The sequence below is a fragment of the Myotis daubentonii genome, chromosome 1 (assembly GCF_963259705.1).
Source record: "Myotis daubentonii chromosome 1, mMyoDau2.1, whole genome shotgun sequence".
Taxonomy (NCBI): domain Eukaryota; kingdom Metazoa; phylum Chordata; class Mammalia; order Chiroptera; family Vespertilionidae; genus Myotis; species Myotis daubentonii.
Window position 1 is genome coordinate 34,934,809 of NC_081840.1, and position 26,724 is coordinate 34,961,532.

General features: G+C 38.4%; 1 protein-coding gene and 1 pseudogene across 4 annotated transcripts in view; both read right to left on the reverse strand.

Annotated features, from left to right (window-relative positions):
* Window positions 1-26,724, reverse strand: part of ARID4A (AT-rich interaction domain 4A) — a 68,244-nt gene that overhangs the window by 24,158 nt on the left and 17,362 nt on the right. For all 4 annotated transcript variants that reach the window (XM_059694985.1, XM_059694962.1, XM_059694978.1 and 1 more), the window contains exons 8-16: window positions 26,058-26,190; window positions 19,991-20,070; window positions 19,030-19,106; window positions 18,254-18,420; window positions 5,337-5,409; window positions 4,309-4,403; window positions 4,093-4,190; window positions 3,333-3,564; window positions 389-639 (exon numbers count right to left, since the gene is read on the reverse strand). In XM_059694985.1, coding sequence (XP_059550968.1) covers window positions 389-639; window positions 3,333-3,564; window positions 4,093-4,190; window positions 4,309-4,403; window positions 5,337-5,409; window positions 18,254-18,420; window positions 19,030-19,106; window positions 19,991-20,070; window positions 26,058-26,190 — 1,206 coding nt within the window. The remainder of the gene's footprint in view (window positions 1-388; window positions 640-3,332; window positions 3,565-4,092; window positions 4,191-4,308; window positions 4,404-5,336; window positions 5,410-18,253; window positions 18,421-19,029; window positions 19,107-19,990; window positions 20,071-26,057; window positions 26,191-26,724) is intronic.
* LOC132223070 (U2 spliceosomal RNA) lies at window positions 20,726-20,830 on the reverse strand (annotated as a pseudogene).

Below are 26,724 nucleotides of genomic sequence, written 5' to 3' on the forward strand. Positions count from 1 at the left end.
GCACCCATGTGTTTGTTAGCTTTCCCACGTTGTACCTTTTTTAAAATGGAATTTTTGCTGTCGCTGTTTCCTCTTGTCCACTTCCTCCATTTTTCTCCAGCTCCCTTCCCTGCTGTCAACTGCAGGACCTTTCTTTTGACTGGGTGGCGCAGCCTTCTTTGAGGCCACTGTTTAGGGCACAAGTGCTATTAAAATGGTGCGACCAGTATATTCTCCAATTCCGAAAGGCGATACACATCATCTTCACAATGTGTTTCACCTTCATTAGACAAGAGGAATGGAAGTCCCAATAAGAAAACATTCCCTCAAACCTGAATATCTAAGCAGGAACAGAGCACTGCTGTGCCCCAGACAGGTGCTTCTGGAGAACAAATTTAAGATATTGTACCTCTCTTGGTTTTTCTCTTCCTCTTCATCTGAGTCTCTGTCAGAATCCTCCTGCTTTTTAATTTTCTTCTCCTTTTGCTTTGGTGTATTTTTTCTCCCCAGTAGTAGCTCATTTTCTTTTTTCTCTGCAGTTTCATAGTCATCATTCACATCCTTACTTTCTGTATCATTATCTTTTAATTTGTCTTCTGTTTTCTCCTCTTCAATTTCCTTTTTAATAGAATTTGCATCTCGAGCAATTCTCCTTCGTCCCTAAATAGAGCGTACGGAAGCTTTAAAATAGCTATCACTACAAGGGGGGCAAGGGCTGGACAACAGAAAAATGTGTTGGTTTGTTTTTAAACGTTCATGGCAATGACTAGTCCTCTCTCTAGCTTGAGAAATGACGTAACACCTATGTACTTCTCTTCCTCTTGAAAATAATACCTCATGTAAATTACTTATGTCCAGGACTACTATGATCCTAAGCTACAGATTACTTAAAAAAGAAAAATGTTCTTTGTTCACTACATTATCTCTTTTAGTATTTCTTGACTACAATAAAAGTTTTTAAAGCAGTATCTAAATGTCAATAAGTTAATAATAATGATAGTAATAATAAACCAACCCCTAACTTATGTATGAACTTTTAAAAAGTTCTGTGGTCTCTAATTCTACTGTTTTTTAAAATGAAATTTATATTATCACTATAGTTATGTATGGCTACGTTTTAAAAGGGCTGAATTGCATCAATGGCCAGAAGTGAGCTGATTTCTTTGAGTGAGTATCTGAAGAGCTCACTGGGCCTACATTGTATTGTTATGCCCCCAGCAGCTTTTACTCAGCCTCTTGTTGCATACTCAACTGAACATGAAACTGGTGAGATATTTATTTCCTAAATTCTTCTTCAAGTCAACCTCCACACACTGGCACGATTCCCCTCTACTTGGAATAAAGTGAGGATAAAAAGGCACCAATAATTTAGGGACCACTGAAATACTTTACAATTAATATCTCAGCATAACAAATATTTTCCCTAGTTCCTGACTACGTATTAAACTTCAAAGGTAGAAAGAAATTTATTTTTCTTGTCACAAAGAACTAAAATTTACATTCCATGAGGGCAGGCATTTTGTCATGCTCACTTTCATATTCTCAGAACTAGACAGTGCCTGGCACATAGCAGGTGCCCTTTAAATATTTATATGTATGAATGAAAGTTGTTATCTACTAAAATTTTTGTCTATTTACATTTGTCCCTGAAATCCCAGTTTTACAAATCTGCTCTCTATATTCAGCTACATTAGGAGGATATTTTTACAAGCACATTTATTGCAGCTCTTCTTATAATAGTAAAAAATTGGAGAAAAATCTCGAGGAAGGAATATTTATGGTACATCTACAATACAGGACTCATACAATACAATACAATACAGATGTTTTACATAATATGAAGGTGATGGTTGTACAACAATGTGAATGTAGTTAATGCCACTGATCTATACACTTAATATTGGTTATGATAAATTTTGTTATGAGTACTTACAATTTTTTAAAACACATTTTTGCCACAATTTTAAAAAATTAAAAAGATGAAAAGAGACAAACCAATTTGTATGTTTCCTAAAATTCACTAGAAAATTCCATTTACTAGATGACAGTTGGAATAGACAGTTTTAGAAAATGGTTTCTGGTTAGATAAAAGAGAAGGTGACTTCAACCTCCTCTTTCATCGAATATGATTTCACTGAAAAATAAGATATATTACAGTACAGTAACTGAACTTTGATAGTGTGATAAATTTTCTCTCTCCTCAATTTTAATAAATGCTATTATGTAGACATCATTCACCAATGACCAAAACAGTGGGTGACAATTCTTACAAAGGACTTACATAGTTATGGAGAGGAAGAGTAGAGTTAGAAGATACAACCAGTGTGCACATGACTAGAAAACAGGCAGAACATGAAAAAATGGCCACAAGCACTGTACAGTGTACTATGGAGTAACACAGAGAAAAGATCCCACCTGGTTGGGAGCACAGGTGTTATAAAGAGGAGATTCATTCACGCAACAACTATTAAATAAGTCCTCACTATGTGTCAGGCACTATTCTAGATGTCTGGGAACTGTCAATGAATACAGTAGACACTAGTCCCTGCCCTCCTGAAGTGTGATTCTAGTGCAGAGAGGGTAAAAGAAACAAGATATACTTAACAGCCGAAACCGGTTTGGCTCAGTGGATAGAGCGTCGGCCTACGGACTGAAAGGTCCTGGGTTCGATTCCGGTCAAGGGCATGTACCTGGGTTGCGGGCACATCCCCAGTAGGAGATGTGCAGGAGGCAGCTGATTGATGTTTCTAACTCTCTATCTCTCTCCCTTCCTCTTTGTAAAAAATCAATAAAATATATTTAAAAAAAAAAAGATATACTTAACAGAATAAATGTTACATATAAAAAGAGCAACATTAGAGGGAATGTGCAATGAATATTTGGAATTGACCTTAAATGAGAATGACTTGAACAAACAAAAACAGAAAACAATAGAAGATCCCTAACCGGTTTGGCTCAGTGGATAGAGCCTGCGGACTGAAAGGTCCCAAGTTCGATTCCAGTCAAGGGCATGTACCTTGGTTGCGGGCACATCCCCAGTGGGAGGTGTGCAGGAGGCAGCTGATCGATGTTTCTCTCTCATCGATGTTTCTAACTCTCTATCCCTCTCCCCTCCTCTCTATAAAAAAATCAATAATATATTTTAAAAAACAACAGGAGAAATAATTTCTCAGGTAGAAGAGATAATATGTGATATATTTAGAGAAAGGTAGCTAGATTAGCCTGGCTAAAACATAACTAAATACTGGAAAATAAATTAGGTTCATTAAAATATTTTTGTATGTATCTGAAAATGTCCATAATAAAAAATGTTAAGTAATTTTTAAAATAAACCAGATAGTTTAAGTACTTACCCGTGGAGATTTTAATTCTATTTCTTCTCTTTCACTTTCACTGTTTGAATCAATATTTTCCTCAGGTTCACTCTTTACTTCTACTAAAGGCATTTCTTGGTCTAGTTTTAGAGCCTCTTCCATTGATTCGTCTAAATCTTTTTTTTCCTCTTTTACTTTTGGTTCATGGTGGTGAATAGTTCTGAACTGGATATTTGCAGAACGGCAGTACTCTTCAAAACCATAAAGATACCTAAACAAACAGTATTTCCCTTTGATAAATCTTAGTCTTTACATTTAACTTGAATACTATATCATTAAACACACATTTTTAAAAAGTAACACTCAAGCCTTTCTCTTTTTAAAGTACTTTTTCTATGTTACTAAATTATTGGTGTTTTAAGAAGAATTATAAACAGAAACATTGATCATAAAATAAAATTCCTAAAAAATATAAGCTTGTGATAACTGAACATAGCCATTGTAGTTTTGATCTGAAAGTTATTCACACAAAAGATTGAGCTCCATAACATGCACCATCATTTTAGATGATAAATGCTGCCTGCATCCCTGATTTTGGAAAGGAAATTAGGACAACACAAAAAAATGGAGCACAGCGGACTTGGTGCACTGAAATAACTTTCAATCACAAGTATCTATTAACCTAAACCTTTTCATACACTTTCTCCAACTTTAATATTCTTATTTAATTGTTAACCAAATAAATGGAAAATATTCCCTGTAACTATGTATTCTTTGATGAATAAACGATACTACTTACTTTCGATATGCAGTTTTTACATTGTAGGAAGCAGCTGAATTCAAAATAGGAATGCCAAGGTCCATATAAATTTGCTTCCATACAGCACCACTATCAATCTGGAAAAGTAAGTTTTTATTTGTTAACGTTTGCAAAGGGAGATCATCTTTACTTACCTAAAGTACATATAACAGTGAAACATTAGATAATTTAACTTTTCATCACTTCCTTACTTACATTGTCACATCCACCCTGATGATAAACCAGTCTAAAGAGTTTGAAGAGATTGAGATCTTTATAGCCCAAAACAGGTGGTTTGTTGATTGGAGTACCTATTTTTTTATAGAGGGTAGAAATAATGTTTAATCAAATGGAAAAAAACTAAGCTAAAAAAAGCTATCAATTTCTAATTTCTCAAATTTCATTAATCAGTGGATATATTTAAAAACCTTAATTTTTTAAGTTATATAAGAAAACACAAAATATTCAGTATATTCTTGTGGTAGTCCTTAGATTTACTTCCACAAATAATAAAATCACCTCTCTAACTACCACTGAATTGGGTAAAACTAAATTAACCTTAGGACTACAAGGTGTAGCCAATAGTGTTGTTGGTTCAAAAAGCCTGGGCAAGAATACACACAATGCAAAGGGTACATTTTAGGCCATGGTTCATTTTCTCTATTTTAACACAAATGTTAAGACTGTTAGCAGTAATCTCAAGGATGATTTCTGAAGGCCACAGGGGGTATGCAGGACAATTTATCTAAGGGTTTCTCAGAACTAATGTAATGTCAAGAAGTATGATATTTCTGAGGGTCTATTTCTTCTAACCCTAAAGCTTTCATTTTTTCTAACTTCTAAATAGAAATCCTATTCTATTAGATAGGAACTGTTCTCCTATTATGTTTAATTTGTTTAGACCAAGGAATAGGCTATAGTTTACTTGCCACAAAGACAGTATTAGTTAATTAATGGTATGTAGATTAACATTATAACTGTTCACTTTCTATTACTGAAATATTATATGTTTTGGTTTTACAAGTCCCAAGGAAACTAAATTTAATTGTACCAAAACTATTTTTCTATATATTTCTGGTCAAAATAGATATGAACATTATTTTTATTCATAGTACTTAATTGCTGTCAGGTATTACTTTAAATCCAAATCCATATATCCATGATTCTAACAAAAACAATGCATAAACCTAGAATCTAAAAGTGTAAAAGAAATGACTACTTTCAATGAATGAGCATGAAAGTACCTCTGTCTTCCATAAACTTATAAAGCTGTTGGAGGAAGTTGTCCCTCTCTTCAGGATCAAGTTCTTCCTCAGGCTGTAAAGGTAAAATATACAAATATGTAGAACAATGAGTAGGATGAGATACATTACTTCTTTTCTTGTTGTTTTGTGAACTCAATGTAAGGGGATAAAATTTTAATGAAGCTGGAAATACGAATTTCCTCAAAATCCTACAATGCCAGATTTTAAGTCATATTTTGATAGAGCTGATTTGATGCAACTGTCAAAATATCATTATCTACCCCCAAAAGTAAAAGAATTAATTTAAAAAATATTAATCTCTACCCTTATCACTCAAACCCTATCCTTGAGTATCACCATAAGGACTAAGATTAGTCAGGAGAAAAAGGCTCAAGAATGAAATGGGCTGAGAGTGTTTTCATCTCACTTGTTTGTGTTTTTTTAAATCCATTAAAATACCATGTGGCCTGTACAAATATATTGTAGATGAGCACACTAATTACGAATGTATTTATTATAAAAACAACCCACACACAAAAATTGAAATTTTGTTATTGTTGAATGAATATAACCCAAAGGTTGCAAAGTCACATGGCAAAATTTTTTTGTTTGGAAGCATCATATTTGAAAGAACTTTAAATGCCTTGCCCTGGTAGGTGGCTCAGTTGATTGGAGCATCGTCCTATGCAACAAAAGGTCTCGGTTCCATCATCCGTCGGGACGCTTACAGAAGGCAACAGAGTGATGTTTCTCTTTCATATCCATGTTTCTCTCTCTCTCTTTCTCTCTCTCTCTCAAATCAATAAAAACATACCCTTGGTTGATAAAAAAAATAATTTTAAGCCTTTAAATGAGTCATATAAATTCCGTTTGCCCCAGACTCTACCATCCCCTTTTATCACACTAGCCTGCTTTTCTCATTTGCCTGGCATCTGTATTGACTTTGCAACCCTGAAAATAAGACAATAAAAATTTTCTTATGAAAGAAAACTAGATAAATAATTGCTCATTTATTGGGAGGTGGGGTAGAGGAACGAATGGAAACATTCATGTAAAAGCAACTATTTCTACAAATACCTATTTAAGTGTGACTTTTTACTAATTCTATAAATTAATGATGTTATCCTATGCAGCCTAGGTTTTTGGCTCTAGTAAAACAACTGGTTATGGGTTTCAATAAAATATTCCCTTTTCAGATAGGCTACTTGTAAACTAATATTTGGGAACATTCTTATTTAAAATTCATTCATAATGTTTTATAAATTGGGTACTTTCAGTTTTATCAAATATAAAGAAACTTTAGTCAAAATTCTACTAAGCCTCAAAACTTAGCAATTTATAAAATTAATAGGAGTCATTACCAAATGCTCAAATCAACAATGGCAGTTCTTAATATAATATTGTATGTCAACTGTCATTGAAAGATACATTTTTGTTTTGTTTTGTTAATCCTCACCTGAGGATATTTTTTCCATTTATTTTTTTTTTAGAGAGAGTGGGAGGGAGGGGAAGAGAGAAACATTGATGAGAGAGAGACACATTGATTGGTTGCCTCCCACACATGCCCAGATGGGACCAGGAATCGAAACTTGCAACCCAGGTACATGCCCTTGACCAGGAAGTGAAACTGCAACGCAACCCTTTGGTACTTGGGCTGACACTCTATCCATTGAGCAACACCGGCCAGGGTGAAAAGTAAAAATTTTTTTTTAAACATATTTTATTGATCTTTTACAGAGAGGAAGGGAGAGGGATAGAGAGTTAGAAATATCAATGAGAGAGAAACATCGATGAGCTGCCTCCTGCACACTCCCTACTGGGGATGTGCCCGTAACCAAGGTACATGCCCTTGACCGGAATCGAACGTGGGACCCTTGAGTCCGCAGGCTGATGCTCTATCCTCTGAGCCAAACCAGTCAGGGAGAAAAGTAAATTTTACAAAAGAAATATATATACAAAAAAAAGTGTTTTTTCCCCCCATGTGAATTAAAACATTTTGCTTTTGCAAGGTAATTAATACAACTGCCTATCAGGGAGAACACTTTGTCTAACACTGTACTATACACCTGAAACTAATACAAAATAATACTGAATACTAACTGTAATGGGGAGAAAAAACCTTCCAGTGAGTTAACTCAAGGAAAAAAAGGAATCCGGTAGCTCAAGAATTATTTCATATGTTAATTTTAAGGACTTGCAGTATGGGGGGAAAAACAAAAATACTTTACGCCATACTGGCTCTATGCTTTGCTTGGGCCTTGTAATCTCCTCAGGCTAACAACTCATTTCCAGTATTTAGGATCATATAGAATTTAAATAAGACCATCTTATTGATATATATAAAACCCTAATATGCAAATAGACCAAACGGCGGATTAACCGAACAACCGGTCGCTATGACATAAGCTGATCACCAGGAGTCATGCATGGAACATGGCGGGCATCGGCAGAGGGTGAAACAAGGTGGGTGTCGGCTGTGGCGGGATGGTGGAGCCAGGTGAGCCAGACCAAGGTGGCGCGCCAGTTGCTGTCATCAGGGCAAGCCTCTGGAGGTTACTGAAAATTCTTTGCTCCCGTGCACCATGGTCTCACCTGATGCTCATACCCACGGGTGGCGCTGGAGCTGCCGCTTGCACCCGCTGCAAGCACCCAGTGCCAGCTCTGATTGCTTGGCTGCCGGTCCTGATCGCCCCTCAGGGCTTCTCCACCTCCCCCTGCTCCTGAGGGGTGATCAGGGCAGCAGCCACCACTTGCACCTGCTGCTGGCACAGGTCCCAATCACTGTGCCATCAGCGGGTACAAGCGGGGCTGGCACCGTCAGCATGTGGGAGCGGAGGCAGCAGGAGCAGGGCTGCCAGCAGACAGGGAACCAGGGGCCATGGCAGGAGGGGCTGGGCGGGGACATGGAGGATGGGCCGAGACCTGCCCCTGTGCCCACTGCAGCCTTGCAACCCACAGTTTCTTTAAAGGTGCACAAATTCATGCAGTGGGCCCCTAGTGCAGCATATATAAAAGCAATTTTTTAAAAAGGCACTAATTTGAAATCAATGTTTCTTACAAAACAAGTAAATAAAACAAAGCCATCAATTGCAGATTAGGTATTTATTAAGGTTGTATCAACCATTTCATAAATTCTTAGTTATTGAGAATACCCGAGAACTGGTGCATGAAATTCATGCATGGGAGCGGGGGCCCTTCAGCCCAGCCTGCACGCTCTTGCAATCCGGGACCCCTAGGGGGATGTCCAACTGCCGGTTTAGGCCCACGAGATCAGGCTGAAACCGGCAGTCGGATATCCCTCTTGCAATCTGGGACTGCTGGCTCCTAACCACTCGCCTGCCCGACTCACCCCTAACCACTCTACCTGCCTGCCTGATCACCACTAACCACTTGGCCTGCCTGATCGCCCCTAACTGCTCACCTGCCTGCCTGATCACTCCTAACCACTCTGCCTGCCTGCCTGATCGCCCCTAACCGCTTGCATGCCTGCCTGATTGCCCCTAACCACCTTTGCCTTGGCCCTGCTGCCGCAGCTTCAGCTGTCCAGTCTAATTAGCACATTATGCTTTTATTATTATAGATAGAAATTTTTTTAGCCCTAGCCGGTTTGGCTCAGTGGATAGAGCATTGGCCTATGGACTGAAGGGTTTCAGGGTCAATCCGAACAAGGGCATGTACCTCAACTGCAGGCTTGATCCCTGGCCCTGATCAGGGTGCAAGCAGGAGACAATCGCTGTGTCTCTCTCACATCGATGTTTCTCTCTCTCTGTCTCTCCCACTCCCATCCACTCTCAATGGAAAAATATCCTTGGGTGAGGACTGATAAAACAAAAATAAGAATATTTGTATTTTAAAACTATAGGCCCAGTGCACGGATTTGTGCACAGGAGTGCGGGGTTTCCTCAGCCTGGCCTGCGGCCTCTTGCAATCCGGGACCCCTCGAGGGATGTCTGACTGCTGGTTTAGGCCCTAACCACTCTGCCTGCCTGCCTGGCCTGTGGGGATTGGGCCTGAACCAGCAGTCGGACATCCCCCGAGGGATGTAGCAGTGTGCCAAGTGCCAGATGGCTAGGGAGGAGCCCGAGCAGGGGCGGGTGCCATGTCACTCGCGCTCATCCCGGCCCGCTGCACTTGCTGCCGCTGCTGCTCAATAGCGCTGCTGTGGAGTTGGGAGAGGCTCCCACCGCCGCAGCTGCACTCGCCAGCTGTGAGCCTGGCTTCTGGCTGAGTAGCACTCCCCCTGTGGGAGTGCACTGACCACCAAGGGGCAACTCCTGCGTTGAGCATCTGCCCCCTGATGGTCAGTGCATGTCATACCAACTGGTCGTGCCGGTCATTTGGTTGTAACGGTCGCTTAGGCGCGCATGCACACACACTAGAGGCTCAGTGCACAAAATTCATACACTGGGTGGGTGGGGGAGGTTCCTCAGTCCAGCCTGTGCCCTTTAGCAGTTCGGGACATCCCTCTCACAGTCCAGGACCCTTGCTCCTTACTGCCCACCTGCTCACTGCTCCTTACTGCTCAGCTTGCTGCTCCTTAGCACTACCACAGAGGTGGGAGAGGCTCCCACCGCCACAGCTGCACTCGCCAGCTGTGAGCCCGGCTTCTGGCTGAGTAGCACTCCCCCTGTGGGAGCACACTGACCACCAAGGGGCAGCTCCTGTGTTGTGTCTGGTGGTCAGTGTGCATCATAGCGTCTGGTCATTCTGGTCGTTCCGCCATAAAGGTCGCTTAGGCTTTTATTATATAGATATATAGAAGGTATGTTTTTATTGATTTGAGAGAGAGAGAAGGGGAGAGGAAGAGAGAAACACTGATGAGAGAGAAAAATCAACATTGATCTGCTGCCTCCTGCATGCCCCCTGCTTGGGATGGCGCCTGCAATCCAAGCATGTGCCCTGATCTGGAATTGAACAGTGACTTCCTAGTGCATAAGTCGACACTCAACCACTGAGCCACACCAGCTGGGCAATAACATAGTTTTATAGGTAAAAATTAGTGAACTAAATACATATGATTTAAAAGTCAGTGGATGTCAACATCCAAAAGTGTATTAAGTTCCATAAGAAACCATGGCCATAAACTTTTAAGTTTAGGTACAATTACCAGGTGTAAAAACAAGATGTAAATTAATAATTTTACTTACAAATGCCTGCTTGAAATGAAATTTACTTTCCACACACACAAAGAAGATGAAGCTATAAACAAAGTTTTAAAGTTACCTGTCTTTGCAAAAATTAAAATTGCTTATTCTCTTACAATAAGCAATTTGCCCCAATCTGTTTTTGGAATTTAGCTGTGTTGTTAGTCACCTTGAAGTAGACTACATATGCTAGGAAGCATCTCGAACTAGAAGAATCTGCCTTCATGGCTTTTGCTTGGGGGCTCATATTTGCTATAGCATCTCTCTTCTCCTTGGTAGGGGTTTTAGAGTGGGAGAGGGTTATAATGATGGGAAGCACAGAGTCCGCCAGACTACTGATGAGCCCTCTTCTCTTCATTCAGTCAAACATGTGAAGAGTAATTATGCTCCCAGTAAAATGGCAGGAAAGGGGGTTAAGGATATAGAAGAGACATGGCCATGATCATCACTTCAAGAAATTTACAATTTCAGTTGGCATCAGTATATACTACTGAATATTACAGATAGTTGTGTTATCTATTTATCTACAATACTAGATTATGAATTTTCTAGATTATGAAGATTTTCTGTATCTTCAAATTCAGTTCAAACATCTATTGATGGTTGCCATGAGTCAGGGAATACGCAAAAGTGCTGTGACTAGATGAGAAAACAGGCTACCTTCTACTTTGCCCTTGAGTCTGGCAAGGAGTGTCAAAATGTAAAAAAAAATCAATTCAATACAATGTGATAGATGCTGTAAAATATATAAAGATTCCTTGAGGGGATGAAGGATTCTGCTGGGGATGGACTGATGGTGGTAACTTTAGGAAAAGCCTCCAAATGCGAAGAGCAGACAGCCCAGGAGCTAGAGGCAAACAGCATAAACCCGAGGCTGGCAAAGGCAGACTGTGATTAGGAAAAGACTTTGTGATGATATATGCTAGAGAATCAGAGCTGCATACTCTGGGTAGCTGTGAGGTCTGAGAGAGCTAGACAGGAATTAGGTCACATTTGTGTTTTTAAAAGCTCTTTGCCAAGAATGAGTTTGATGACTGGAAGGGAAAGGCAAGCTAATACAGCAGTCCACGAGGAGGATCAATGCTGAATTAGTCTTGCCACCTGATGATAGAAAGGTGACCCCTCCCCTGAAGGAAGAGAGAGGAATTAATACTGGTATTTTTTTTAGTTTAAGTCTAAGTTAAGTTACTCATAGTTGTAGTCCTCAAAGTTTCAACACATTGGAAATGATCAGTAAGTTGTATGATGCTACAAACATGCCTATTTTACCCACAATTTATCACCAGTGACTGACATTTAGGTTAGATACTTTATTGTTATATGAATGAAAATGACATCTGTGAAAATGAACTGAGGAGGAGATTTTCTTCAATTGTTCCACATTCACTGAGTTTCAGGGCTAACATTAATGATAATATAAATGTAACAGGAGTCAGAGAATAGAGAGAAAAACAAGAATAGCTGAGGATGTTAAGTCACAGGTGGTTGTGGCATAAATCACTTGCTAGCATTTACTTCATTCTTTTGCCAAATACATTAATAACAATAATGAATGATTATTCACTCACAAAAGGCACAAATTCTAGCGAAGGATGAACTCTCAGCATTTCCTTGGAATGGGAGATGAACACATTTTGTTATTTATTTTTTAATAATACCTTGTTTTTGCTGAGCTATTAACTTACTTAGCTAGCAACTCTACTCTTCAGAACCAAATTAGGAAGGTGAACAGAAAGTGTCCAAATTGTCCAAATACTTTAGTAAAAGATGATACACTTTACACAAAGCCCCTCAGACCGATATAACTTATACACAGTTCTGCTGAGTGGGTCAGGGTAGTTTCTTAGCACATAACCGATTAGGAAAGGATATAGTTGAACTTGATCTTCGTAGTTTCCCTGTGCTGTATATTGTATGTGAAGTACACATCTTTTGTTGATGGCTATCTCACCTCTCATGAACCCCTACAGCTATCCTTAATAAGTTATTAAATGATTATACAACACCCTCCTCCTTTTTTGTTTTTGTATTCTAGTACACTATGCTTATTTCTCAATACCAAAATACTGTTTCTGTGAATTAACGTTATTTTGGACAACAGTAGCTTTGTTTACCCTTCATGCTGCTGTCTACAGCACCTCTTCTGCTCCTCTCTATTAGCTCCCCTTCTCACCCCACCCCTGGAACTCCATCACACATTCTCTCAACTTCTCAGTTCTTATAACCCCTTAATCTCTCTGTCATGCCCCACAACTTAAAAAAAACAAAAAAGAGGCTGAGCTTGGACTCCTCTAAAGTGGGCAAATCCCTCTATTAGGGAAATGAAGATATTAAGACAACACACTAAAAGCTCCACTCTGGGGAGCTAAGCACTGCAAGAAGTACAGCTCTGAGGACACCTGAGGGCTGGAAGAGTAACATAAAAGCAACGGTAATACCAGCAGCTGCTTGCTTTTTGAATACATTTTAAATTTGAAACACGAAATAACCTCACTGATTTTTTTAAAAAACTGAAATAAATACCACAACAACTTACTAAGGTTAATGCACATAATATTTATAAGTCATACTCAACCACTGTACTTTAGCCAGAGCTCTCTTTGTTCCATTGGATCCTTTAAATCATATCTATAGTTTATTGTTTTCTGAGTTTTTAAAACTTTCATTTTACTTTCCTATTAAATATGAATAAAGCAAACAGGAAGTACAAAGGTGATACTCAATGTAATACACGTGACAACAAGCAGCTTCTGAGCAACACATACTAGTAAGAGGTAGTGAGGGGATGCTATAAGGAGTTCCATATTGCTGGAGAATGGTGGAGAGAATAAAAAGGTGGGCATGCATGAAGGGCCAGACTTATAAAAGGTTAAGGTAAAAGACCTAAATTTCATCCTTTAGCTGCTGAAAGCCATTAAAGGGTTCCCAGCATGAAACATTTATGTTTTAGGAATAGGTCTATGGATAATGGATTGTAGTTGAAGAGATATAGGAAAGGACTAGTCAAAAGATACTGAAATAAGTGAGAGCAAGATACAAAAGAGGAGCATTAGTCAAGAACTCATTGCAAGTGATAGAAAACTATCCCAAACTAGCTTAAAGCAAAAAGAATTTATAAACTCACATTAGATAAGGAAATGAGATTGCTTACAGAGTGCACTGTCTGATAAAGGAAATCAATTATGGCCCTAGCCAGGTGGCTCAGTTGGTTGGAGCATCATCCTATACACCAAAAGGTTGGAGGTTCAATCCCCAGTGGGGGCGTGTATGGAAGGAAGCTGATGGATGTTTTTCTCTCACATCGATGTTTGTTTTTCTCTTTTCTCCCCCCTCCCCCCTCTTTAAAAATCAATAAACATAATCTCAGGTGAGGATAAAAAACAAAAGGAAATCTCTTATGAGCTACCTATCCCATGTTTCCTTCCAAGTGAACTTTCTAGAACCTTACAACACTTTGTTTCAAATAGAAATATGTTAGGATAATTGCGTAGTCCACATTCATTCATTTATTCACAAGCTATTAAATGAAGGTTTACTCTGTGCCAAGCTCTGTGTTGCTAGATGGTGGATGTTTATATTGGTGGGAAAAGAGAACAAAACAAAACCTTAACAACCACTGCTTTCACAGACCTTAAATCTCTAGAGGAAGAGAGAAAATATTCTTAAAACTCTGTGAAAACGTCTGTCATCTAAGTTTACTCAGTCATAAAAAAATCCTGTTGTGAGGAGTAAACAATCTTACTTTAAAAATCACTAAGTCTCCAAGAATAAACTGAGAACAGTAAAGTACTTTCAGATTTCCATGAATAAAAAATTCCAGCACTTACGATTTTATAATAGCGGAATATAATTCTAGGCATTAAATGTAACAGTGATCCCTAGATAATGCAAAGATCAGAGAAATGGATATCGATACTTCTAAACAAAAATGAACATTTCTTATAAAGATTCACTAAATTCTAATTTCTTCTAAACAATCACCTATTTACTTTATCCTTAGAAAACTCTCCTATATTCATCCAAAGTGAATATAAGTCAGGAGAAAATGAATAATTGACATCATTACTTTAAGTTTACATGGACTTTCAAGCAATTTCAAAGCTCAAAAGGAAATTCAGTAATATATTTTTAATATAAAACTTTCTTAACAAAAGACATTTAAGTAATACCCTCAAACATATTCTCCATTTACCAGTGAGTTAAAATTTAAAGCCAGCAAGATATATATCATATACTTCCTGTCAAACTATCAAGTCTTTTTCCACCCAGTAATAGTATAAAATATATTTCTCGTACTGGAATCCTAAACTACCAATGCTTAGGAATTCAAATAATTTTAAGTAAAAAGATGCTTCTCCATGGTAAAGCCATGGAATCTCAAATCTCCTTATCAAGGCTATATTAGGACACTCGAAGCATGAAATATAAAATCAATGCCCACTGCCCATGAACACTGCAGAAGTATCTAACACTTGTATGATTCTACTGCATAAAATTTACAAACACCAAATGGTTTACAGAATGTCATAAAAGATCTTTTTGATCACTGGAAAGCAACATTAAATCTTCATACAAAGCATAGCATAATTACATTTCGGGAAAAATATGATCTGTAATGTAATACAACAGCTTAGCCTCACTTATGTAGTAAAGGCCTGTAATGACTAAGCCAGGTAGGCCCTGGCTTATCAGATTTTAATTCATTTTACAGCATACCCATTTTTCCCCCTTTGCTATATATAGATTCACCTGCTTTTCAGTTTATCAATATACTAATTTTTTAAAATTACTGTTCTAGACAAGTTAGAATGATTCAGCAACTAAATCTTAAATCCAAGAGCAAAAATGCAGCTGATTTTTTTCTAAAGCAATCAAAATCTCACTCAAGAAAATCTGCCTGTATAGCCAGAGAAAAAGAGGAATTAGTTTCTATCAATGAATTCAATAAAGTATGTTATGAAAATGACCATTTGAAAAATAATTTAAAATGATAATCATAAGAATCAGTGCCTACATTTTGTGATTTTGCTTTCATTTTTTTAGTACATGAAAAGCATCTTGGTTCACTTAATTTTAGCAGGTTCATAATTTAAATAATACATTATAAGAAGATGCTAGCCTTACAAAAGTCCTTACCTTTTTAATTTCTTATTATCTGCAAACAATAGGTAACAGAGCTTGCCTCTGCTCGTCATTCTTTTTCACTAATATTTACTCATGGCTTAAATAAAACATTATGGTTTTTATGAAATTAATAGCTGTAATAAGAGCACTATTTACTATTTTAAAGCTATCCTCTCCAATCTTACTACAGAGCTCTTTTTCCCCCCCTTTGTTTAAAATTTCAGGGTATTTTTTTGGGGGGGGGGGGGATAGGGAAAATGCACTCTGAAAAGAACACCAATTAAAAGTACTAGCAAAAATAGACTTATCTTTTTTCAATAATTGGCAATACAAGATGCTAACCTAATGTTATAATTTAGAAAAAATATCAAAACCAGACTGCAACAGTTCACACCCTGAAAATGTGGCCTATTTATCCTGAAAACATATAATCTATAAATACAGATAAAATACAAAATCACATTTAATATTTAGACTTTAAATTCTGAATTCTGCCAAACTGTCTCTTCATTTTCATTTCAAAATCTATTTTGTTTCAGAAAAATAGCCTTCGTCCTCTGATGTTCTAAAAATAGACTCCTACTGTCTCTTTTACAAAAAACAATTATGCTCGGTTACGGTCCTACCATATCGGCCACATCACCAATAGCTAAAATTCCTATTTAACCTCATTTTTGGCAATAAAAATGGTAACTAAATATAAAAAAAAAATCTTACCTATATGCTGCATTTTCTTTCAAATGCAATATGGTTAGATTCCCCTTCTACTTAATCAGTACAGTGTCTGAACATTTTTCAGTCTGACTTGCAAATATTTGCTTTCCCTCTTAGGGCATAGCATCCGCAGGGTTATACAGCACTACTTACATTCTCTTCCACATAAAATCAGACATTACATGAAAGGAAAAGAAAGACAGCCCATTTCAAAGCATCTGGCAAACCTCCATTGGCAACCTGCCAAGCCTCTGCTAAACCTTCCTGTCTTTCCGAGCATGCTCACTTAAAACCAACAGCATGTTACTATGGCAACTCTGTAGGCAGCCTCTAAGTATGAACCGCCATTCTGATTTCAGAGTGCAAAACACCAAATACTGCAGGGGAAGTAAAAGGAGAGAAATGCTGTTTGCCCTTCATCACATACAAATATACTAATTTTATTTCATAAATTCATATTTGTAAATGTAAAACAGAAATAAGCACTCCACATTTTTCAAACAAATATTTTTCATGCTCAAAGAGGAAGGTCTTCCTTTTCAGTAAACTCATTCTCTTTGTCTATCCCAAAACTCCTTTACCTCATAACAACCAAAAATACACTGGACAATTTATCCTGTTTGACAAAACACTGCTGAATAAACAGACAACAATATTCATGTAAATAATTATGTGGAATTCCATGAATGACTTCCTACAATTATATACTCCTAAATGACATATTAATAGTACAAAGAAAGCCATCAGCACCTCAAAAATATAATCTAAATCTTTTCTATGACTGAACAAACTGCCAAATGAAATTTTCTTTCAGTTTGGATAGAATTTTTTTGTGCCCATTATCCCTGAGATATTGTTAAATGTCTGGAAGAGGTCATGTTTTCGAAGTTAAGACAGACCAGACCTAGGTTCAAATCCTTGTTCTCCACATTTAACCTGGGTCACCTTGAAAAGTTATTTAACTTTATGATCCTCACTTTTCTCACCTTTAAAGTAGGATAACACCAGTTACTCCACATAGCAAACATTTAAATGAGTTAACACATGTAACTCCTACACACATTTCTTTACTCCTTGGTTGTTTGGGAAAGGTAGTAAAATAAAATAAAAAAGTTTGCCCTTGATTTACCTGAAGAGTTCTTCTTTGTAACCTCTTACTGTGTAAAAATTAGTCCTGATTTGCCCACTAAGCTAGAAGCCAAAAAACAAACAAATCCTCTCTCCCAAATCAAGTTGAACCAGAGAAAGACAGAAACAAGTAAGAGATACTCTAAACCGGGGTGGTGAATGTCGGGCCTACAGGCTGTATAAGGCCGTTGAAATCACTTGGTCTGGCCCTGCCAAGGCATTTGGGGTGAGTTAATTAAATGTCTGACCAAATATAGCAGGCTAATTTTTAAGCTGATAATTCTGTATGGCCTGCAAATGATATCATAACTACCCAAATGGCCCTTGGCAGAAAAAAGGTTCCCCAACCCTGCTCTACAAAAGTATAACTTTTACATGAGTATCCTACATAATAAAAGCCTAATATGCAAATCAATATGCACTGACCACCAGGGGGCAGACTCTCAATGCAGGTGGTCAGTGCGCTCCCACAGGGGGAGTGCCGCTCAGCCAGAAGCCCGGCTCATGGTTGGCGAGCACAGCGGTGGTGGCAGGAGCCTCTCTGCCTCTGCTGCAGGCGGGTGGTAAGGAGCAAAGGGTCCTGGACTGTGAGAACCCCAGGCTGTGAGAGGGATGTCTGACTGCCAGCCCTATGGGGATCGGGCCTAAACTGGCAGGTTGGCAGGTGGACATCCCCCAAGGGGTCCCAGACTGTGAGAGGGTACAGGCCGGGCTGAGGAACCCTCCCCCCATCAGTGAACCAATCTCATGTACCAGGCCTCTATAGTAAAATGTTTTTATATGTTACAAATATAAAATTTCACCTACCACCTCTTCTTCTTCCTTTTTGGCCTCCTTTTCCTTCTCTTCCTCATTTTCTTCAGGGGGGCCATCTTCATCATCACTGCTAGATGACTCAAGGATTTCACTTATATCCATTTTCCAATTATCAGGAACAATTCTAGTTTTTAAGAAGATGCTTGCTTTCTGTAGCCCTAAGATTTAAAACAAACTTCAGCAGTTGTTATGGAATCAGCATAACATGACTGAAAGGCCTAACATTCAGTCAAAAGATCTGGGTTCAAATTCAACTGTCACTTATAAAACAACACAATACAGCCCTAGCCGGTTTGGCTCAGGGATAGAGAATCGGCCTGCAGACTGAAGAGTCCCGGGTTTGATTCCAGTCAAGGGCACATGCCTGGGCTGCGGGCTCCATCCCCAATAGGGGGTGTGCAGCTGATCAATGATTCTCTCTCATCATTGATGTTTCTTTCTCTCTCCCTCTCTGAAATCAATAAACACACACACACACAAAATAATACATTCGAACACCTTTTGTAAGTTACAATGTCATATTAATGTTTATTACTCTAGAAAATACTGTTAGAAATCTTAATGATAAAATATGAAAAGTAACCCTCATCTAAAAAAATTATAAATCAAATGTTCTTTCTAGACATTTAAAAATAGACATCAAATAAGGGTGGATATAAACTCTAAACAGTTAAAATGGCACCAGAGAATAGTCTGTCTTGCTTTAGTCAGTATTTGCCATTTACAGCCACATCATGAAATAATGCATTAATTCATCCTTATCTTACCTGGTTTAGCAGAGAGCTCAGATTCAGGCAGATTGAGAATGTCCACTTCCTTGATATCCTTTCTTGCTATAGAATAACTAATTATAAAAAGAAGAAAAGGGAGAGAACCATTATTAAATAAAAATCATCATTTAAATAGTCCTTGTTAATCCATAGAAAAATATAAACCTTAAAATCATAAGTATTTTGCACATAGAATGTTTTTAAAAGATCGTATATATCCTAATCCTTAATAAAGATTAAGAGGTAATATATGCAAAGCTGGTGTCTTAATTCTGATGAATCACATACTCAAAGTATATTAATGAGAGCCTCACATTTGTAATATTTCAATCTATGCAACTCTCCTACACACAGCATGGGGTACTTTATATCAGCATGATGTTTTTCTTATGGAAGACAAAAATATCTACGTTGATCTTCATTGTTTCTTAAACTTACTGTTTGGTTTAGTAAAAAGAAATATAATAGAAGGTAGTATTAAAATATGTTTATCATTGTAAGATCTTTATGGCACTAAATTTTTCAGAGGATTATAACATATTTTTCTTAATTTTACATCTTTTTATGGAAACAAAGCAAAGCTGAAGTTAAGAAAAGTTTCTAAAAATCTGACTTTTAATCAGAAAAAAAGTCAAGATAATATTCTGGTAATATAAATTTTATTTAAAGAATATTTCATAGTTCGTAACATGTAATAGTACATAGAAATTACAGAATTTTTACAATTAAAGAGAAAATCAATATCATGCTGTATTTAAAAAAACTATTTACTATTATTCTCATATTGTTGTTCAGGTTTTATAGTTTTTAAGAAAAAAAATAACCTACATTATGAAGTCAAAACGTAAGTAAAAATTCAGTTCATGAAGTGATTAAACTTTTTAAAAAAACTTTTCTATCACTGTGATTTTATTTTTTTTCCTCCCAATGTAACACTATTAAGTGATTCATTACTCACAATTTAGAATCGATAAATGATCGAACTAAACACTGGTCTTTTCTCACTGTGATGTCATCATTACAACTGGGAGATATTACCTAAAATAAAAAATAATACATTGATTCCTATTATCCTTGCTCAAAAACAGAATATATTCTTAAGTGGATTATCTGTAACAATAAAAGCATAATATGCTAATTAGACTGGACGTCCTTCCGGACAGCCTTCCAGACGACCTTCCAGACGAAGCTGGGGCTGTGAGGGAAACCCAGGTCCCGGGTGCCTGCCAGTGGCCGGAGGGAAGCTCGGGTCCCGGGTGCCTGCCAGCAGCCAGAGGGAAGCCTGGGTCCCGGGTGCTAGAGGGAAGCTGATGCTGGCAGCCAGGGGAAGGAAGGCCTACTCTTGCACGGATTTTGTGCATTGGGCTTCTAGTATTTTATAAGAAAGAGCTTCATTATCAATACCTTCCATTATTAATTACTTATACAAGAAGATAACCTTATAATTTTTCTTTAGCATATTAGTTTTCTAGGTATTTTATTTATCTAGTCATCTATATTAACACATTGTTTGTGGGTAGTTTTTATCGCGCTCTAACAGGTGGCGCGGGCCATGTTTGCTAATTTTTTGCGCAAATGTCAATGTTCAGTAAAATTACGATAACTTTAGTTTATGTATTTATACGTTACCCGCATTCTATCGTTAGTCTATAAAAAACGTATTAATATGTGTCCCGCGCTCTACTACACTGGTAGAATGTATAAATATGTAAAACGTGTAAACACGTTTCCCGCATACAATGTGTTAAACTGATAACAGATACTACACTTGATCTTAGCCAAAAGGCCGAGAAGCGATATCTAGTCATCTACACTAATAAAAGAGAAACATGTTAATTGGCGTACGACTGCTACCCTTCCCATTGGCTAATCAGTGAGATATGCAAATTAACTGACAGCCAAGATGGTGGCCGGCAGCCAGGCAGCTGAGAACAGAGGCTTGGCTGCCCCAGCGATGGAGGAAGCCAAGGTTCCCTGTCTGCAGCTGCGGGGCTCTGAGCTCCTGAAGCAACAACTCCAAAAGATACAATGTTTCAATTATAGAAGCTAAAAGATGGCGGTTAATTTGCATACTCAGGCTCCAAGCAGAGCAAAGCCAAACAGCCCTGAAGTGGCAGGGCAGAGAGGCCTCAGGGCCAGGGGATCAGCGGAGCCGACAGGCCTCCCGGCCTAGGATCAGCGGAGCTGCGATGCCTCCCGGCCCACAGATCAATGGAGCCGAGAGGCGACCCAGCCCTGGGATCAGCGGAGCCGAGAGGCCTCCCAGCTGGGATCAGCGGAGCCTCAAGGCCTCAGGACCCCCGGATCAGCGGAGCTGAGAGGCGTCCTGGCCCCGGGATCAGCGGAGCAGTGAGGCCTCCCAGCACCGGGATCAATGTGACAGGGGGCAGCGACCAAACCCCTGATCGCCCTGGGGCTCTGGGTGTGACAGGGTCTGGAGCCCCAACCCTCTGATCGGCCCTCTGATCGGCCCTGCTCTGTGTGTGACAGGGGAGAGCTCCCCAACCCCTTGATGGGCCCTGCTTTGTGCGTGACAGGGGGTGACGCCGCAACCTCCCCATCGACCCTGCCTTGAGTGTGACAGGGGGCGGTGCCCCAACCCCCCAATCGGCCCTACCCTGAGCGTGACTGAGGGTGGCATTGCAACCTCCCGATCCGCCCTGCTCTGTGCATGACAGGGGACGGCGCCCCAACTCCCCAATCGGCCCTGCTCTGAGCCCGACCAGGGGCTGCACCTAGTGATTGGGCCTGCCCCCTGCCACCCGGGAGCAGGCCTAAGCCAGCAGGTCGTTATCTCCCAATGGGTCCCAGACTGCGAGAGGGCACAGGCCGGGCTGAGGGACCTCCTCTCCTCACCCCGAGTGCACAAATTTTTGTGCACCGGGCCTCTAGTCTATATATATAAAAGACTAAGCGGCCAACTGGTAGCTATGATGCACACTGACCACCAGGGGGCAGATGCTCAACACAGGAGCTGCCAAGCAACAGCAACTTTGCAGAGTGCCCTCTCACATTCTGGGACCCTTCGAGGGATGTCGGACTGCCAGTTTTGGCCCGATCCCTGCAGGCTAGGCAAAGGGACCCCACCTGCTAGAGGGACTCCACAGATGCCCTTCAAGCCCCAGCACCGCCCCAGATGCTATTGGCCAGGGAGGGAGTGCAGGAGGTTGGCTCCCCCAGTCCTGCCCCTGCCAGCCACCTTCTAATTAATTTACTTTCAATGTAACCAGGCCTCTAGTTAGATTATAAAATCATAATTAATGAAATATAAATTACAATGTGACCAAAATATTTAAAAATATTAGGAGTTACTCTAAGCTAAATAATAACTCAGTTATTGAATTAATAAATTATGTATGATATATGATGAACATTTGGCATATTATAATTTTTAAAAACATACTTGAATCAGGATCTATTTTGAAATAAACACCTATCTAAATTCCCTTTCTTACCAGGGCATGTACAGCTTTTAGTAATTAACTCAAATCTGAGAAAATCTGAGTAAAGAACTTTTTAATTTCTTAAAAAATAACAAATGTAAATAACTAGTCTCTGTATACTTTATAGAATTTAATATTTTTTTTAAATAGTAAACTCTACCAATAAATTACTGACATGTACCTGCTCATTATTATCCCTAACTAGCCCCTCTCCTACAATCTAGCACTATCCACAAAACTTTGTTCAATGATGAAAATCTACATCTGCGAGGGGGGTTGGGGGGGCAATGGGGGGAATAAGGACACATATGTAATACTTTAATCAATAAAGAAAGAAAATAAATTTTTAAAAAATCTATATCTGACCAATAGAGTAGCGATGAACCACACGGGGCTGAGCACTTGAAATGTGACTAGTGCAACTTAGAGATTGAATTTTTAGTTCTATTTAATTTTAATTGTTACATTTAAATAGCCACATGGCTATTATATTAAACAGCATATATCCAGATAATTAAAAATTCTTGGCAGTCATACAAGCTGTCTTAATATCAGATGAAAGTAAATGTTTGTTAGGTGCTGGTAATTGTTATATTAATAATATATTTGTGCCCTGGCCTGTGTGGTTCAGTTGGTTGAGCAGCATCCCATGCACCAAAAAGTTGTCGGTTTAATCCCCACTATGGGAGAAAACCAATTGGTGTTTCTCTGTTTCTCTCTCCCTCTTCCTCTCTTTGTAAAAAGATCAATAAAAACATTTTTTTAAATAAGATAGGAGAGGTGAATATTTAAAAATAGTAATAATATATTTGTGTCTACCTTCAAGGAGCTAACTGTGTAATGAAGGGTCAAGATACACAAAAGAACACAATGGAGGATAAGTACAGTGATACCACTAGGCTCAGGGTAACACGAAAGCATCTAGGAAGAAGATTCAACCCAACCTGGAGAAGGAAAAGGTGTAGCAGCAAAGGATTCAAGTAAGTCTTCAAGGATGAGTAGGCACAGCCCAAAGCTTAATTACCTCATTTGTGAACCACTCTAATGGCCTCCAAATTGGTTCCTGCCACCTCCAGTCTTTCTAATAATAATCCACCCAACATACCACGGCCTCATTAATATTCCTACAAACACAGCTCAAATACTGTCACTCTTTTGCAAAATACTATGCAGAACTATGTCCAAATTCCTTAGATGAATTTTTAAAGGCTCTTCTGCTCTATATCCAAATTACCTTCCCAATCTTTCTAATTTTAATTTAATTCTCACCCAAGAATATGCTTTCATTGATTTTTAGAGGAAGAAGGGGGAGAGAGGGGGAGGAACATTGATGGGATGCCTCCCATACATGCCTTGATCAGGGATCAAACCCAAAACCTAGGTATGTGCCCTGACTGGGAATTGAACATACAACCTTTTGGTGTACAGGATGACACTTCAGCAAACTGAGCTACCCAGCCAGGGCTATGTTCTCAAACTTATTTCCTATTATTCCCCTACTCACATCTAATATTTAGCCAAAATGGATTCCCAGATCAAACAGTTCCATGGACAAACCTCTTGCTTTTCTGCTTTTACTTATCTTATATCCTCTAAGTAAGTCCTCTAACGAAGCTCTGCTTACTAACTCTAAGTCCTTCAAGGCTCAGCTCAAAAGTACCTGCTTTATGATGGCTTTCTGGATTTCCTTTAAATAAATATAACCTCTCAAGACAAAGAAGTCATAATATTAAACATATACTATTTCATATTACTAAAATCATTTTCTGCATTAGACTATAAAATCACCAAATGTAGATTGGTGTCTTCCTCATCTTTTATTTTGTACATCACCAGAAAAAGGATAAATCTGTTGAATAGTTATTTTTTTTAAAGTCTCTTGGCAAATTATGACCTGAATATTCTGAATCTAACCCTATTTATTTGCCTGTACAATGAATTATTCAAAGGATTTTCAGACTTTTCTTCTATAAGGTAAATCCATTATACGGGATTGAGTAATGCATTTATATGCACAAATAACCCTAAAAAAATGGCCTCAGTTCTTCAAAGGATTCTAATTTAATTTGGGACACATTTTTGTGCCAAAATTATGAGAGATACAAGTGGTATCAAAACTCAGGGAAGAAGGGCATATTTATGTTAGTGTTTAGGGAGATTACAGAAAAGGTAGGACTTGAGTTGGACCTTAAGACTTATTTAAGAAGAGAGAAATAGGAAGAGGAGAAAGAGGAGACAGGTATTACCAACTATTATTGATTCCTCTCATGAAATAAATCTCCTGCCCATCCATTCTTTTCATTCCTTCCCTGAATAAGCAAAGATTACTTTTCTCTACTAACCTATCTACTAAGACTTGCATTTCCAAAGTCTAAGTGTACCTTTCCTTTCTCCAGTAACTCCCTATCCTGCGTCTGCCCCAAAAGTTTTTAAAATTACTATGTAATTTTTCATTACTATGTGTTTAGTAAGCTGCTTGAAGGCAATGTGTTGCAAATCTCATACTTCTCTCTCTTCTAAGGAACTTAGAACAAACCTGAACTCACTGCAGATCCTCAGTAAATATTAACGATTTAAGCAGGCTTGGAGGATTGAAGTGATTTATGGAAGGAGAAATTAAGAAAGAACCTGAGTAAAGCAGAGAGCTTACACTGGGAATGGGAACAAATCAAGAGGTAGGGATGGCCTTAAATATTTATTTGAGAAAGAAGAATTGACCCATCAGGCAGTCAGTAAAAGTTTTGTGTGTTTTTCCCTAGCTGGTTTGGCTCAGTGGATAGATAGAGCCTTGGCCTGTGTACTGAAGGGTCCCAGGTTTGATTCCAGTCAAGGGCACATGCCCGGGTTTCGGGCTCGATCACTGGTGGGGGGCATGCAGGAGGCAACCAATCAATGATTCTCTCTCATCATTGATGTTTCTCCCTCTCTCGCCTTCTCCCTTCCTCTCTGAAATCAATAAAAATATATTAAAAAAGAAAGTTTTGTGTTTTTTTTAAAGAATGAGACTATCATAATTAAATCTCTAAAAAAGTTACTTCTAGAAAATTAATTTAAAAATTTCAATAATCAAGTTAAGGGAACTTGGGAGGTAGCTTACTGTAGATCAGGTATAAAGTGGTAATGGGAACAGGGTAAAAGGAAACACCGCTAACATGTTTTAAAGGAAGAATTGAAAGATTCCAGGTGGGGAATGTTCAGCCCACAAAAGGCCCTTGAAATCATTTGGTTTGGCCCTGCCAAGGCACTAGGGGTGAGTTAATTACATATTTGACCAAACATAGCCAGCTAATTTTTAAGTTGATAATTTTGTATGGCCCGCAAATGATTTTATAAATATCCAAATGGCCCTTGGCAGAAAAAAGGTTCCCCGCCCCTGCAATAAATGATCGGTTACAGAGAATGAAAATTAAAGAAAGGAAATAACAAAAAGAGACAGTGACCTGAGCATGATTGCTCTATTTTTCAATGAAGTCCAAATTAAATTTGTTTAACACTTTAAAAATATTGTAAATGCTTTTTTAAAATCCACGTGAAATAAGTATGTTAAATGGTTGATTAACTTTGGAAAGAAACCTTACTCACCAATGCAGGATACCATTCGGTCTTCTCAGAAGTAGATATCACACTTACAACTTTTCCTAATAATTCATCATTGAGACGTCGCTTATCTTCATCTTCATCTTCACTAGTTTCTTCTTCCTTTTCATCTTCATTACTAAAAGCCAAAATAATTTTATCATAATCTTAAGATAAACCACTTTGAATATAGTCAGAGTGGTGTGAATTTAATACATACAACTCAATTTCTAATCTGTATTACCCCTTTTTATTCTTATTTGAATTGAAGAGCTAGACACTTCCTAGCCCCACAGAAGTAGTCCTGAGACGCCCATGGTAACTCTGAGTCCACTTCACCAGATCAATGAGGACATGAACTTAAGGTCTCCTGCCAACCACCCACTGGGACAGAAAAGCCAAATTATGTCACCATGAAGAACTTACTGTGCCAAACACATTTTTAGAAAAGATTCCCTTCTATTTTTTATGTATGCCATATGATAGAACTCTAATTTTCTGACAGATTATGAAAACACATCTGAGGGGTTATTTAGATGACCTACCTAGATAACTAAACAATAAAACAAACCCATACCAAAGAACAATTTAGACTAGCCTGTACTTTTCAAAAATGTCAATGTCGTGAAAAGACACACACACACACACACACACAAAAAGGACTGAGGAACTT